Source organism: Anomaloglossus baeobatrachus, chromosome 6 (genome assembly GCF_048569485.1).
Source record: "Anomaloglossus baeobatrachus isolate aAnoBae1 chromosome 6, aAnoBae1.hap1, whole genome shotgun sequence".
Lineage (NCBI taxonomy): Eukaryota > Metazoa > Chordata > Amphibia > Anura > Aromobatidae > Anomaloglossus > Anomaloglossus baeobatrachus.
The window spans coordinates 293,032,617-293,050,121 of record NC_134358.1 but is presented as its reverse complement, the minus strand read 5'-3'; the positions used below and the strand labels follow the sequence as shown (position 1 = coordinate 293,050,121).

Here is a 17,505-nt window from a genome sequence, read left to right as displayed (position 1 = left end):
CCTGCACCTAAGATGATGATGGTTGCGATGGGTTCCCACCGGTAACCCGCTCCCCGGCTTGGATATGGGCCGGAGGAGCCCTACTTTGCCCGCAGGCGCTGACCCTGAGAAACTGGTGCCCTGGCGGTGGTGGTGTCTCCCCTTCACGGTCGGACTGTTGCCTTCAATCGGGACTTGGTTGTTAGGAGACAGACGTCCCCTTCACTGATGGATTTGGCAAATTTTGGCGACTCCTAGCCTTGCCGGGATCCGAAAGGCCCCTGCTCTGGTGCTGACTGTTCTTCGTATACTGCTCCAGTACCGCCGGGTCACCACCCGTCCGCGGTCCTTCCAGCAACCTCCGAGCAGTCCCCCTGCAGACTATCACCGCCGTCTGCTGACCTTGCTGTCTCTCAGTCTGGGGCACACACCCGGACCAGCTTCAGGCTTTCTTACTGACACTTTTACTCCTTCACTCAAGCTCCTCTCCTTGGCTCCTCTACCACTTCACTTCCTTCTACTTTTACTTCCCTCACTCATCTGCCTGGTTCTTCCCGCCTCCAGGGCTGTGAACTCCTCAGTGGGCGGAGCCAACTGCCTGGCCCACCCCCTGGTGTGAACATCAGCCCCTGGAGGAAGGCAACAAGGATTTTTGGTTAGCCTAGGTGTTCCTAACTGGGGTGTAGGGTGTGGTGGTGTTATGACCTGTGACCCCTGGCTTGCCCAGGGCGTCACACCAGTAGTAAGCACTCTTTCTAATTATAACAATACGGGCATATGTTGGTAGCAGATTATCAACGATACTCTCCAAGCGTGCAACACAGTAACGGTTGTTTTATTCAGGAACAATTAGGAACAAATATAGTAAGCTTAATAAATCATCAAGTAATCATGTCTATTTGTCTCTTTCTGCAGCTCCTGCAGCAAATATCCTCTCATATAAAACACAGGAGGAAAGAATATAGAATACAGTCACATGCTCTTCCTGTAACCTCCTTTCCCTTTTTTTTCTTATATATTTATTACCAACACACAAACTTGGCAACTAAACACTCAGACAGGAATAGAGTTGTTGCACTAAACATATTCCAACAGCATCATCTTGCAGATACTGGAACAAGAAGGCACTCAAGGTTCGGACACTTCTATGAAGTCCAAATCCATGCTATGTTAGTGGCGGGGTAACACTCAATCTTGCTTTCTCTGTCCCCTCTCACCAACCATGGACAAAAGAGATGGGATCAATATCTTCTTCATCTCCTGACTGTTGTATGCCCATCACTTCTTCCTCATCCATTTGTTCCTTGGCTCTTGCACCTTTACTAACAGTTTGTCTGGTACCATGAACCCCTCTCGATTGCTGTACTTTACCCTCCCCTGCCACCCGCCTGTGCAATGACAGTCTACATCTTAGAGATATTGGTATTCCTTCCGCATCTTCCTCTGCTTCCTCCTCTTCCTCTGGAACCATCACCTCATCCCGCAGACTATTCAAAGTGTGTTCCAGTAGATAGATGACTAGAATAGTGATGCTGATGATGGCATCATCAGCGCTAACTATCTTAGTAGCCATTTCGAACCTGTACAAAAGGGTGCAGAGGTCCTTCATCTGTGTCCACTCCGCAAGCATGATTTTCCCCGTGACTGGACTGTGTTGGTCCAGGCTATACGTTAGGGCATACTGCACCAGGGTTTGTCGCTGCTGCCACAAGTCGATGAGCCAGTAGGAGCAAACAGCGGAAGTGAGCACTCAGCTACCGTGCTTTATGTAGCAGCACATCTAGGCCAGGATAGTGCCTCAAAATTGCAGTGCAACCAGGTTGAGGACATGAGCCATGCAAGGCATGTATGTGAGGTTGCCCCGGCGTAGAACCGCCACCAAGTTTGCACCGTTATCACACACGGCCTTCCCTGGCTCCAGGTTCAGTGGAGACTGCCATTGCTGAAACTCGACCTGGATAGTTGTCTGCAACTCTGCAGCTGTGTGACTGCATTCTCCAATGCATTTTAATTTCAACACTGCGGGATTGCGGTGAACCCTAGCTGCACAGTATGGAAGTGGGGTATTCTCTCTGCACTGTTTGACTGCGCATCATATTAAGGGAGAGGTTGAGGATGCATATGGAGGCTCTAGAGAAGGTAAAGGTGTAGAAGCAGTGGAGGAAGTGGTAGATACAGAAATTTGTCCCACAAGTTTCTCAGATTTCAAAACTTGTGGAGCACACTCTTGCTTGCTCATCTTGTTCATCTGCATCCTATCAGACAGACAGTTTTTCAAGGAATTGGCGATGTTGCCTGCGATATGCTGGTAAAGTGCAGGCACAGCTTTATTAGAGAAGTAATGGTGACTGGGCAACTGGAACTGGAGGACTGAGATGGCCATCAGCATTTGGAAGCCATCTGTATACACTAGGTGGAAAGGCAGAATTTCTGTGGCCAACAGGTTGAATATGGTGAAATTCAAGTTCTTAGCTTTGGCATTTGTAGGAGGAAATAATCTTTTATGTGACCACAACTGTGGGACCGAGGGCTGGCTGTTGTGCTGAGAGAAGATGAAGAAGGGTGTACACGACAAACTGGTGGACTGTGAGGGAGGTGCAGGTGGAGATGTTATGGTGAATTGAGAAAGATGGGGTTGGCTCAGTGTCAGAAATCAGTCAAAAACAGCAGGCATGTCCACATCTGTAAACGCTGATGGGCTTTTCATTTTCACCAACTGTAGAGAGAAAACAAGTAGAGATTATGCAGCCATAGACCTGTGTGAGAACACTTGCCATGGTGTTGGAGGAGGAAGAATCAACAGACATGGTTGATGTGGTGGCCGGTGGTTGGTGAGGCCCACTAGGCCGCATTTTAGCACAGAAAGATTCCCAGACTTATGCATGTTTTATGCGCAGTGCTGGTTCCAGTATGTAGTAGTCAAATTTTTGGAATTTCTGCCTCTACCGAGTTATTTTTTTACAAAGTTGGCAGATAACATAAGTTGGGTCATCCTTTGTAGTCTCAAAAAAGGCCCAGGCTAGGCAACCCTTATCGCCCATGTAAACTGCAGACCCATGACTGCTACTGGCCACAGCCAGAATTAAGACTGACTGTGCAGTGTCTGTTGTGGTTGCATTACTCAGTGTCTGTGCGGGAAGCCACAATGTAAACTCCTCGTCTTCCTTCTCCTCCATCTTCTTTTCCATCTCTTCTTCTGAAATACTCAGCTGCGTGACTCTGAGTCACACAAAGTGGAATCTACAACCTCATCATCATCTTCTCAATTGTCCAACTCCTCGCCCTGAGAGTCACCCTCCTCCTCTTTCTGCCATGACAGCACAGTATAGTACACATGCACCTGATAAAAAGTTTGGGCATTGGTGCAGATGCTTTCATCCTTTGGAGTCTGTGAATCTTTGGAACAGACCTCTGATGCCCATAGAATAGAATGTGTGAACAGCTCTGTAGACTTACTCATCTCTGGTTCCGCACAGTCAGTTAGCCAGTTGGAGAGTTGTGACGCTGGGAGAAACAAGGGTAATTGGGGTCCAACCTCTGAGGACTGTCTTGTATGTGATGTTGAGGATGAGGAGGAGAGGCCACATGATGCAGTGCTTGCCATCTGATGTAGCACATGCTCTTTCTGGGGCTCATCTACAAGTTGTACTACTGAGCAGTTGCCAAAGAAAGGGAATCACATAGCCCTTCCAGTAACAGAAGTTGTCAATTGTCTTTGGATAGGGTGAGCCGGTGTTGTTCAGTAGAGCTTTCTCTAACATTAGCACCTACCCCCCGTATATTTCTAACAACATCCCTATTCCCCCTTCAACACAATGACCTTGCTATTTACCACTCATGTTTGCTGTACCCTTTTCCTCTTTTAACCAGATGTTTTAGAACCCTAGGATCACATATGTCAGTCACCTGTCACTAAATTAGCAATCAGAATTTATATGCTGAAATGTCTATTTGTGGCAGGCCAACAGAGTTTTCAATTAGTATTTTTCTGATGAAATATCTATTTGTGCCAGGAACACAGAGTTATCAATTAGTATTTATCTCCAGTGATATTTATGTGATGGAGGCCCACACAAGTATTAAAATCTTTTTATACATGCTTGAGATATTGTGGCAGGACCACAGAATTATCAATCAGTAGTTATATGCTGAAATGTCTATTTGTGGCAGGCCTCAGGAAAACATGTTTAGCAATCAGAATTTTTATGCTGAAATTTCAGTCTCTGGCAGGACCACAGAATTAGCAATCAGTATTCAGATGCTGAAATGTCTATTTGTGCCAGGAGCACAGAGTTATGAATTAGTATTTACCTGCAGTAATATATATATGCAGCAGCAGCACTCTCTCCAATCTGTAGAAGTCTCAAAATGTCGTCTACGCCGCATGTTTGCTTCCTATATGCATAGGGACATGTGATTTAGCCAGCCCTTCTGTCTAAATGTTGTGGATGGTTTCTGCAACCTAATTGGCTGACAGAACTTCCACACATTAAGTTAAGGAAAAAAAAAACAGTCTGCTTCGCCTCTGACCTCTCCCTACCCCCTCCACTCATCATACAGCACCATTATCCTAGCCAAAGTCATAATAAGTATACCTAGAAAACTCCAAAGCTGCATCTTCATTTTTCAGAAATTTAGAACAGAAGAGTGCTACAACTCATATATATATATATATATGTTTATATATATATATATATATATATATATATATACATACATACATTATATATATACAGTTAGGTCCAGAAATATTTGGACAGTGACACAATTTTCGCGAGTTGGGCTCTGCATGCCACCACATTGGATTTGAAATGAAATCTCGACAACAGAATTCAAGTGCAGATTGTAACGTTTAATTTGAAGGTTTGAACAAAAATATCTGATAGAAATTGTAGGAATTGTACACATTTCTTTACAAACACTCCACATTTTAGGAGGTCAAAAGTAATTGGACAAATAAACCAAACCCAAACAAAATATTTTTATTTTCAATATTTTGTTGCGAATCCTTTGGAGGCAATCACTGCCTTAAGTCTGGAACCCATGGACATCACCAAACGCTGGGTTTCCTCCTTCTTAATGCTTTGCCAGGCCTTTACAGCCGCAGCCTTCAGGTCTTGCTTGTTTGTGGGTCTTTTCGTCTTAAGTCTGGATTTGAGCAAGTGAAATGCATGCTCAATTGGGTTAAGATCTGGTGATTGACTTGGCCATTGCAGAATGTTCCACTTTTTTGCACTCATGAACTCCTGGGTTGCTTTGGCTGTATGCTTGGGGTCATTGTCCATCTGTACTATGAAGCGCCGTCCGATCAACTTTGCGGCATTTGGCTGAATCTGAGCTGAAAGTATATCCCGGTACACTTCAGAATTCATCCGGCTACTCTTGTCTGCTGTTATGTCATCAATAAACACAAGTGACCCAGTGCCATTGAAAGCCATGCATGCCTATGCCATCACGTTGCCTCCACCATGTTTTACAGAGTATGTGGTGTGCCATGGATCATGTGCCGTTCCCTTTCTTCTCCAAACTTTTTTCTTCCCATCATTCTGGTACAGGTTGATCTTTGTCTCATCTGTCCATAGAATACTTTTCCAGAACTGAGCTGGCTTCATGAGGTGTTTTTCAGCAAATTTAACTCTGGCCTGTCTATTTTTGGAATTGATGAATGGTTTGCATCTAGATGTGAACCCTTTGTATTTACTTTCATGGAGTCTTCTCTTTACTGTTGACTTAGAGACAGATACACCTACTTCACTGAGAGTGTTCTGGACTTCAGTTGATGTCGTGAACGGGTTCTTCTTCACCAAAGAAAGTATGCGGCGATCATCCACCACTGTTGTCATCCGTGGATGCCCAGGCCTTTTTGAGTTCCCAAGCTCACCAGTCAATTCCGTTTTTCTCAGAATGTACCCGACTGTTGATTTTGCTACTCCAAGCATGTCTGCTATCTCTCTGATAGATTTTTTCTTTTTTTTCAGCCTCAGGATGTTCTGCTTCACCTCAATTGAGAGTTCCTTAGACCGCATGTTGTCTGGTCACAGCAACAGCTTCCAAATGCAAAACCACACACCTGTAATCAACCCCAGACCTTTTAACTACTTCATTGATTACAGGTTAACGAGGGAGACGCCTTCAGAGTTAATTGCAGCCCTTAGAGTCCCTTGTCCAATTACTTTTGGTCCCTTGAAAAAGAGGAGGCTATGCATTACAGAGCTATGATTCCTAAACCCTTTCTCCGATTGGGATGTGAAAACTCTCATATTGCAGCTGGGAGTGTGCACTTTCAGCCCATATTATATATATAATTGTATTTCTGAACATGTTTTTGTAAACAGCTAAAATAACAAAACTTGTGTCACTGTCCAAATATTTCTGGACCTAACTGTATATATATATATATATATATATATTTATATATATAAAGCTGAGTGTATGTGTGTGTGTGTGTGTGTGTGTGTGTGTGTGTGTATGTGTGTGTGTGTGTGTTTGTGTGTGTGTATGTACACCGTGTGCAGAATTATTAGGCAAGTTATATTTTAGACGATTTGTTTTATTATTGATCAACAACTATGTTTTCAATCAACCCAAAAGACTCATAAATATCAAAGCTTAATATTTTTGGAAGTTGGAGTGGGTTTTTTTTAGATTTGGCTATCTTAGGAGGATATCTGTTTTTGCAGGTAACTATTACTGTGCAGAATTAATGAAAACCAAATATATTTCCATCTCACTTGTTTATTTTCACCAGGAGAACCAATATAACTGCCCAAATTTTAGAAATAAACATTTCAGACATGCAAAAACAAAACCCCAAAAAATTAGTGACCAATATAGCCACCTTTCTTTATGATGACACTCAACAGCCTACCATCCATAGATTCTGTCAGTTGCTTGATCTGTTTATGATCAACATTGCATGCAGCAGTCACCACCGCCTCCCAGACACTGTTCCGAGAGGTGTACTGCTTTCCCTCCCTGTAGATCTCACATTTTATGAGAGACCACAGGTTCTCTATGGGGTTCAGATCAGGTGAACAAGGCGGCCATGTCATTATTTTTTCATCTTGTAGACCTTTAATGGCCAGCCACGCTGTGGAGTAGTTGGATGTATGTGATGTAGCATTGTCCTGCATGAAAATTATGTTTTTCTTGAACGGTACCGACTTTTTCTTGTACCACTGCTTGAAGAAGTTGTCTTCCAGAAACTGGCAGTAGGTCTGGGAGTTGAGCTTCACTCCATCCTCAACCCAAAAAGGTTCCATAAGTTCATCTTTGATGATACCAGCACATACCAGTACCCCACCTCCACCTTGCTGGCATCTGAGTCGGAGTGGAGCTCTCTGCCTTTTACTGATCCAGCCTCTGACCCATCCATCTGGCCCATCAAGAGTCACTCTCATTTCATCAGTCCATAAAACCTTTGAAAAATCAGTCTTAAGATATTTCTTGGCCCAGTCTTGACGTTTTTTCTTATGTTTCTTGTCCAGCCTTCTTTACCTTGGCCATGTCCCTGAATATGGCACACCTTGTGCTACTATCACACTAAAAAAACAGTTTTATTACAGAAAAGATTTTTGCAATGCCATATTTTGAAAGCTTTAATGTTTCTATACTTCTGATGACAGAGACACATGAGGACTTGTTTTTTACAGGATTAGTTGATATTTTTATTGGGTACTAGAATTGAGCGAGTATCTAACTATTCGTACTCGCTATACTCATAACGAGTACTGTACTCGCGTATTTGTTGCGAATAGGATGTGCAATGCAAGTCAATGAGGAAAACTACTATGTAATGAGTAACCTGAATGCCGTACTTTCGTGCAAGTGGTGAATAGTGCAAAATTTGGGTTACTTGTTATATTGCGCGTTTTTCCCCATTGACTTGCATTACAAATGTTATTTGGAACAAATACGCGATTATTATACAGTACTCGTTATTAGTATAGTGAATACAAATAGCTAGGTACTCGCTCAACTCTATTGGGCACAACATTTTTTGATCGAATTCTATTTCGATTTTTGGGAGGCAGAATAAACATGCAACAACAATTCAGAAAATGTTTTTTGGTTTTTTTTACACTGTTCACCGTGTGGTAGAGTCAGAATGATTACAATGACAACACATTTATATATTTTTTATGTTTTTTTAAGCTTCTACACATTAAAATCAATTTTCTAGAAAAAAAGAATCGTTTTTTTGCATAGCTATATTCTAAGAGATATTGCATTTTTCTATTCCTCTGAATGAGCTCAGTGGGGGCTTGTTTTTTGTGGGACAATTATGTGTACTTTTTTTGTTTAGTTTTGTTTTACATAAGCGGTTACAAAGTCCCAAAAGAAAAATCAGCCGAAAATATATGGACACTGCAAATCCTAAGCACAGTGACAAAGTAGCATGTAGCCAGAGAAATAAAGTATGTTTGCAACAAATTTAGTGACTCTTACAAAAGTTGCAAACAATGAATCAGGTGAAAATATCTGAAAACCCCACATTAAGCCCACATTAGTGAACTTGAAGAAAAACAACAGGTGACACATACAGAAAAGACTTGAAAAAAGACACAAATGTAAAGATGAATATGGTGCACACAAAAAAAAATCACAAAACACTATAAACTAGACCAAAAACAAGCCAATTCCCTGCCCAGTGCGATCTGCATCTGCTTAACTGACAGAGTCTATGCCAGGGGTCTCAAACTAGACTAGCTATATGGGCCGCATATAGAATTTTTTTTATTTGGGGGGACCGCATTCTTTGCAGGACAAAGTGAAATTTTTAGTAATACCATATAATTTTTTCTATACACTATAGGATCTATATCACTATACATATATACACTATACAATATACATATATACACTATACTATATACACTATATCACCTTTTTTTTAATTTTTCTCTTTTTTTTTAATTTTTTTAAATGGCATTCATTGTATGGGTTAGGGTATGATTTTAAAGCTTGCATTGTTATGGATGTGGCGATAACATGCACTTTTTTGTTGTTTATTTTAGTTATTATATAAGTAAGCATTTTTAATGGTAAAACATTTCCATGCTTTATTTAGAATTTTTTTTTTACATTTCATCCCATTTTATCCCATTTTTTTGTAAGTAATAATGCTTTACAATTAGCACCATATAGTAATTTTGTCCACATCTTTGGTAATTTTCCTATGGGATCCTCATCTTGAAGTAATATCCCCATCCTTTCCCTATCCTGTAGTAATGTGCCCCCTTCTGGTCCCCTTCTTGTACTAATGTTCCCATCTTGGTCCCCTTCTTGTAATAATGTACTCCATCCTAGTCCCCTTCTTGTAATAATCTGCCCCATTCTGGTCTCCATCTTGTAGTAATGTGCCCAATCCTTGTCCCTCTTATTGAAAGTCTAGTGATTACAAATAGTTAAAGGGAACCTGTCAGGTGCAATATGCATTCAGAACCACGAGCAGTTCTGAGTACATATTGCTAATCCCTGAGCGCGGAGACTAGTCCCAAGGCTGTTATATCCCCCAACTAGCCACCCTCTTGGCATGTTAGCACGCCCACAGCAGCATACTAACATGCTATTCAATTCAGCATCACTAGCGGCGCAGCACGTACCTTTGTTCCCTGTGACCGCGCTTCTGAATGCACGACACTTCCGGTCATGCGCAGTATGAATCCGGGTGTACGCGTCCTGGCTTCAGAGAGGTCTCATGTGCATGACTCTGGGCGTGCTAACATACTAAGAGGGTGGCTAGTCTGGGGATATAACACCTTTGGGACTAGTTCCCGTGCACATTAGCATAGATGAAAGATCTTTGGAAATACTTTTTCTAAAGATCTCTTTATCTATGCTAGTGTATACAGGGATGGTTAGGCAGGGATTAGCAATATGTACCCAGAACTGCACAATGTTCTGGGTGCAAACAAGACCTGACAGGTTCCCTTTAACTATCTGTAATCATTAGACTTTCAATATACATGTGTATTATGTATACCAGTAATTGGAGATCTCCTTGAGTTGATTAATATCTTGACTGTACTTCCCCTTTTGTTACAGGTCTATGAAGATGTGTACTGGAAACATAACATCAAGACATTACAACCAGTAAAAGAGGACAACTACGGTTTACTTAGAGCGGTCATGTTCCAAGTTTTCAGTCAAGCAATTCCTTTCCCTGGATGGATGAAAGAGAAAGACATCCTAAAGGTGCGGTATCTCCATACTGTGCATATAATCAGTTTTAAGAATTATCTGTTCTATAAAGGAAGAGTCATTTGTATCTAATAATGGGACAGTTTTTCTGGTTAACAAATAAAAGTTAAATTTTTGCAACATTTTTGATACATAGATAAATGCCTAACATCATAATGGATTTTACAGGTTAACAAAGGACGCATTTTTTTTTCCCTTAACATGAAATACTAATAATTATTATACATTAAGGAGGTTAAGTGGAAAGCAAACAGGAAAATATATATATGCAATCTAATATATAAAGCTGAGTGTGTATGTGTGTGTGTGTGTGTGTGTGTGTATGTCCGCTAAAGTAATCCGCATCATCGCATTTACAATCACGCAATTTTGCACAGACACCCCATGTGACTCAGGGAACGTCATAGACTATGTCTTGACAGGAAAATTTAACCCCGCGCTTTACAGTTACTTTCCAAAAAACCTGCCTCAATTAAAGTCAATGGAGCTGCGAGCTAAAGGTTATTAATAGCAGCTGTGATTGGTTGCTATAGGAACAAAGGACATTCATAGTATAAGAAGCTTATGTGAGGTAATATGATGTTGGTGGGGAGACAGATAGAGAGAGACAGAAATGGACAGACAGAGAGACAGACAGAGACAGACAGAAAGAGACAGACAGACATAGGCACAGACAGATTAAGAGGCAGACAGGGAAAGAAACCGAGAGACAGACAGAGACAGAGAGACATAAACAGAGAAAGATAGAGAGACAGACAATCAAAGAGACAGAGGCAGACAGACAGACAGGGAAAAAGACAGACAGGGAAAGAGAAAGACAGAGGCGGACAGGCACAGACAGGGAAAGAGAAAGAGAGAGATAGACATTCAAAGAGACAGAAGCAGACAGATACAGACAGGGAAAGAGACAGGCACAGACAGACAGGGAAAGAGACAGAGACAGACAGAGAAAGAGACAGACAGGGAAAGAGACAGAGACAGGGAAAGAGACAAAAACATGGAAAGAGACAGGAAAAGAGACAGACCGACAGGCACAGACAGAGAAATAGACAGAAAGAGACAGTCAGGGAAAGAGACACAGAGACACAGACAGTCAAAGAGACAGAGGCAGACAGTTACAGACAGGGAAAGAGACCGGCACAGACAGACAGGGAAAGAGACAGAGAAAGACAGAGAAAGAGACAGACCGGGAAAGAGACAGAGACAGGGAAAGAGACAGACAGGGAAGGAGACAAAAACAGGGAAAGAGACAGGAAAATAGACAGGGAAAGAGACAGAGACATATGGAGAAAAACAGACAGAGAAAGAGACAGACAAAGAAAAAGACAGACCTGGAATGAGACAGACCTGGAACGAGACAGACCTGGAAAGGGACATACAGGGAAAGGGACATACGGGGAAAGAGATAGATGGGGAAAGAGACAGATGGGGAAGCAGACTGACTGACACAGAGATAGAGAGAGAGAGACAGACACAGACATACAGAGAGATAGAGAGAAGCAGAAAGACATACACAGAGATAGAGAGAGACAGAGAGAGAGAGACAAACTCAGACAGACACAGAGATAGAGAGAGACAGAAAGACAGAGAGAGAGAGAGACTGATACAGAGACAGACAGAGACATATACACAGACAGACAGACACAGACAGACAAGGATAGAGACAGAGACACACATGGATAGAAATAGACACACAGACACACAGACAGACACACAGAGACAGACACACAGAGACAGACACACAGAGACAGGAATACAGAGACAGACAGAAAGAGACAGACAGAAAGAGACATAGACAGACAGACAGAGACTAGGAGAGAGACAGAGAGACAGTTACTATCCCGACAGTGACACTTTTCTGGGGCAGTTTTTATATTATTGTTATAAGTTGCATACGATAAATACATCTAATTTACAATGCAATAATCAGCCCCTTTTAGGCACTGTTCACATCAGTGGTATTTTGCCGGAAAGCCAGATTTGGCACAAATGCGTTTCAGTTCCATTCATTTTCAATGGAATCACAGCAAGATGGGGTCAAATGCGGATTTCATAGGAAATGAATGGAGCTGTAACGCATTTGTGCCAGATCCAGCTTTCCGGCAAAATACCACTGAGTGCTACCTTACTTACATACTTAAAAAAGATGGCTGTCATCCCCTGAAAAGATTTACTGACAAGCCTTAGTATATTATTTGTATCCTGTTGCATGATATACTGCTATTGTATGATACTGATTTATTGGGGTCTGTGAAAATTGGTTTGTTCAGTTAGGCGGGCTTTGCACGTTGCGACATCACAAGCTGATGCTGCGATGTCGCACGCGATAGTCCCCGCCCCGTCGCAGCTGCGATATCCTTGTGATAGCTGCCATAGAGAACATTATCGCTACGGCAGCTTCACATGGACTCACCCGTCCTGGGACGTCGCTCTGGCCGGCGACCCGCCTCCTTATTAAGGGGGCGGGTCGTACGGCGTCACTGCGACGTCACACGGCAGGCGGCCAATAGGAGCGGAGGGGCGGAGATGAGCGGGATGTAAACATCCCGCCCACCTTCTCCCTTCCGCATATCCTACGGAAGCCGCGGTGATGCCGGTAGGAGATGTTCCTTGCTCCTGCGACTTCACACACAGCGATGTGTGCTGCCGCAGTAGCGAGGAACAACATCGGACCGTCGCGTCAGCGTAATTATGGATTATGCCGACGCTGCACCGATGATACGATTACGAAGCTTTTGCGCTCGTTAATCGTATCATCGAACCTTTACATACTACGATGTCGCATGCGATGCCGGAAGTACGTCATTTTCAATTTGACCCCACCGACATCGCACCTGCGATGTCGTAGTGTGCAAAGCCCGCCTTAGTGTTCAATGTGGAGCTCACAAGAAAAGTTTAAAAGACTAGGCTACACAGTGTGCATGTGTGCTGCCCTCGTGGGAGCAACCGAGCTGCTCAGATACGGGTTTGCTGTGGCTCGAGGGTCTAAGGACCCGGGATCGTGCGGCAACTCAAATGAAGGGGGTATTTACAGGGGAGTTGATATATAGTTCGTGATGCCACCCGTAGTGTACGGTAATTTGGGGAGTTTCATCGCTGCCATTGGGAGTACCCGGGGTGATGAAGTTGGACAGCAAAGTGTCGTAGCCCTCCACGGGTAGGGGGGATGCCCTGGGACTCGGAGTGGGGGTGCTGTGGGGATGCAGGGGTCACTCTCGTACTCACTCAGTCAATAAGCAGACGCTGATAACCGGGTAACCAACTCTCTGCGTGCCGCTGCCACTGAGGGAAGCTCGTCCGGGTCCCGTCCCCTATAGTGTTGCCTGGTGATCCGTGACCTGCCTCCTGGCACTAAGTTTAACTTCAATGTGGTGGCCCAGTAGTATGGAACTTGCCGGGCCCTGCCCCTGCTCCCCACTATGGCTAAGTATGGGAGCTTGCTTTCAGGGCTCACGCTTGGGATTTTCTGGACCGTTTTGGATTGGAAAGTCCTATCTTCCTTGTTGTGCTAATGCCCCGATTCTGGAGTGGGTGGAACATATCAGAAAGGCTCTGTTTTCCTCAGGGGAATTGTCGGGTTGCCTGAAGCTACTCCCCGACCTAAGGTCCGTGTACCCCGTCATGACTTTGGTCCTGGACCAGTGATAGTGCTTGGCTGCCGGCTATCCTCTTTGACAGGTTCAGGCACCTTGCCACAATCCCCTGTGACCAGGGGTCCGACTCCTCTAGGCCCAGGCCACCGTCTGCAACCTAGACAGCTTCTCTAGGAGCCACCACTCTCGATGTCCTTTCACTCTCACTCTTTGACTACACATTCCAACTGACTACACTCCTCACCTCCCCTCCCTGACTCCCCAGGTGGGCGGCTCTATTCTACTCAAGCCGTCCACTGGTGTGCCTGGTGGATGGTGCAGGGTGTATCTAGGATTTGATTTGCTGTTGTGGAGGCAACACTATTTAGATAGGGACCCAGAACCATGAGGGACTTGGAATACCGCACAGAAAGGCAGTTTGCGCACTACCCTGTGACAACTTGATAGTCCAGGGGTGTCACATTCCCCCTTGGTTAAACGTAGCTCGTCCTCAAGCTACAGGACATCTAGAGGTATGTTTTTTTAACTGAAAGGAAAGAAAGGATAACATTTTATTTACAATATACATCCCACATTAGGGAGGCACATCACTTAAACGTTACTTTAACTTTTAGAGTTCATCCTTTTAACCATGGAACGCTACCGGTTATGCTAGTAGCGGAGGCTCAACCAACTCTGTTGCAGCCTCTTCTTGCGACAGTCCAGTCCCAACGTTGGGGCTGAAGGTTCCGCTGCCGTGGTTGGGATAGGCAGCTCGGCGTCTGCCGAGGACGGGGGTGATGGTGGTGAAGTGCTTGCCATGAGCGGGGGCGGACCGGATCGCATAGCTGCATCTGCCGGATTAGTGGAATCAACTGGGACTGGGTAAGCGCTTACCCGCTCCTCACGTGGGATTTTGATCTCACGGGCTCGCACCGCCACTGCCAGGCTCCTCATCTCTTCCCTCCAGTGGTCCAGTATGAAGAGGAATTGTGTCCGCATCCTCCTGCAAAGCTGCTCTGTCTCTTGCTCGATCCAGGTCCCGGTCCCGGGAGCAGCACGCTCTGGTGACCAGTCTCGCGCAGCCACCATATTTACTCTGCGGGGTCCAGGAACGTTATGGTAGAGTCCTGGCCTCCCTGCTTCTCTTCCGCTGCTACATGCCATCACGCTACCTCGGTTTTCGCCCACCACTTGCTGCTGTGCTGTGGCCCTCTGGGAACTTCTGGTTCCGAGCTGACTCTCAGAACAAAGGGCGGGGCTTCTGCTTCGCGCGCTTTTGGTCGAGAAGACGGCGTTTTGGCGCCAAAGACGGCGGCAAATGTCGGAAATGGCGGGAAACGGGATTCTTGACTCGCGGTTTGGATTTTCAAGGAGCACGTCACCCAGGTAAGTGAGTCCTGCTCGTATCCTGTTCGTGATGCCAGAAATTTGAGGTGTGCCGCCCCCGTGGGAGCAGCCGAGCTGCACGGATCCGGGTTCGCTGTGGCTCGAGGGTCGTGCGGCAACTCAAATGAAAGGGGATATTTACAGGGGAGTTGATATATAGTTCGTGATGCCACCCGTGGTGTACAGTAATTTGGGGAGTACCGCCGCTGCTGTTAGGAGTACCCAGGGTGATGAAATGGGGCAGCAAGGTGTCGTAACCCTCCACGGGTAGGGGGGATGCCCCGGGACTTGGTGTGGGGGTCCCATGGGGATGCAGGGGTCAGTCTCGTACTCACTCAGTCAATAAGCAGACACTGACAACCGAGTAAACCAACTCTCTGGGTGCCGCTGCCGCTGAGGGAAGCTTGTCCAGGTGCCGTCCCCTATAGTGTTGCCTGGTGATCCGTGACCTGCCTCCTGGCACTAAGTTTAACTTCAACGTGGTGGCCCAGTAGTATGGAACTTGCCGGGCCTTGCTCCCTACTATGGCTAAGTATGGGAGCTTGCTCTCAGGGCTCACGCTTGGGATTTTTTGGACCGTTTTGGATTGGAAAGTCCTATCCCCCTCGTTGCGCTACTGTCCTGATTATGAAGCGGGTGGGAACAGATCATAAAGGCTCTGTTCTCCTCAGGTGAATTCTCTGGTTGCCTGAAGCTACTCCCCGAACTAGGGTCCGTGTACCCCGTTGTGCCTTCGGTCCCGGACCGGTGATAGTGCCTGGCTGCCGGCTGTCGTCCTCGACAGGTCCAGGCATCTTGCCACAATCCCCTGCGACTGGGGGTCTGACTCCTCTAGGCCCAGACCACCGTCTGCAACCTAGACAGCTTCTCTAGGAGCCACCACTCTCACTCTCTGACTACACATTCCGACTGACTACACTCCTCACCTCCCCTCCCTGACCCCCCAGGTGGGCAGCTCTATTCCTCTTAAGTTGTCCACTGGTGTGCCTGGTGGGTGGTGCAGGGTGTATCAGGGTGATTTGCGGTTGGTGGCAACACTATTTAGATAAGGACCCAGAACCATGAGGGACTTGGAATACTGCACAGAAGGGCAGTTTGTGCAGTACCCTGTGACAACCTGATAGTCCAGGGGTGTCACACTTGTGTCAGAAAGAGAAACAATGGGGTCATAAAAGTAATTGGATTGTAGAAGAGACTGTTTGGATCCCAGACATTGCTGGAACACCCTTGATGCCCTGGAAATTGTAGTAGAGAGAAGAGAAATATAATTATTATAAATACTCTCACACACGGGTAATGGTAAAAGGGAAGACCAACTACAGGGAGATGCCACCCACACACACACACACACCCACACCAAATGGTTCCTGTACAGACTAGAAATATCCCAGATGTACTGTTCAAAAACCACCTCAGACCTGACTCCCAAAAAGCTGTCAATGAGTTTCTCGTACCTCATGAAGGACCAGGGGGAGGCCACAACACACAATGGTAGAGGAAGGTGTGAATACAAAAACCCAGAGTTAGAAAACTAAAACACGTTCATATAAAGTAGAGAGGATAAGCTCAAAAAAAGCCACAAATAAGTGGATCAAGTAAAACCTCCTGGAAACCTAAAAGAGGTGAAAGGAAAAGTTGCTGGGAAGGAAAACAAGCTGTATGAAGTTAACTGGTGTTTACTAGAGTTGAGTGAACCTGTCGAAGTTCAGTTCGGCTAGTTCCGCTTTAGATAAAGTTCAGTTTGGGACTCAGACTTGACTTGAACCCCACTAAATGGGCAATTCGGATCTCCACCCACATGCAGCCAGCCATACACAGAACGCTCCCAGTGGATGGTGGGCAGAGTTTCTCGACTTTTTTTTTTGTACACACTACATCTGATCACATATTTAACTCTAGTGTGAGCCATTCAAACATTGCAAGCGACTCGCACTGGGCTGAGCACCAAGTGTACCCAAGCACTGTGGTGCTCGCACAAGTGGTTTACATACATAAAGCATCCAAACTCTGTAAAGTCTGTGTTTGGAAGGAACACTGAACTTAGGTTCGCTCATCTCTAGTGTTTATGCAATAAGTTAAACCCCTTAGCTGAAAGGCTAAAAACACATCATCCAAAACTCTGATGCAGAAACTAAATGTCCAAAGAACTGGGCCTGCTGCACTTCAAATTGACATTTCTCCACGTTAGCAGGTAAGCGGTTGTCATGTTGAACCTGGAGAAGCTGTCTGACATGCTCATGATGCTCCTCCTGAGTGTGCAAGTAAACCAATATGTCATGCAGGTAAATTAAAAAAAAAATCCAGTGACAGTGACTGGAGAGGTTTATGGCCGAATATGCCCATTATCCAGACTCTTTTGAAT

General features: G+C 44.9%; 1 protein-coding gene across 1 annotated transcript in view; it reads left to right on the top strand.

Annotated features, from left to right (window-relative positions):
- The window catches only part of OTULINL (OTU deubiquitinase with linear linkage specificity like), a 139,639-nt gene that overhangs the window by 94,411 nt on the left and 27,723 nt on the right, over window positions 1-17,505 (top strand). The window contains exon 5 of the mRNA XM_075316507.1: window positions 10,027-10,176. Within this exon, the coding sequence (XP_075172622.1) occupies window positions 10,027-10,176 (150 nt within the window). The remainder of the gene's footprint in view (window positions 1-10,026; window positions 10,177-17,505) is intronic.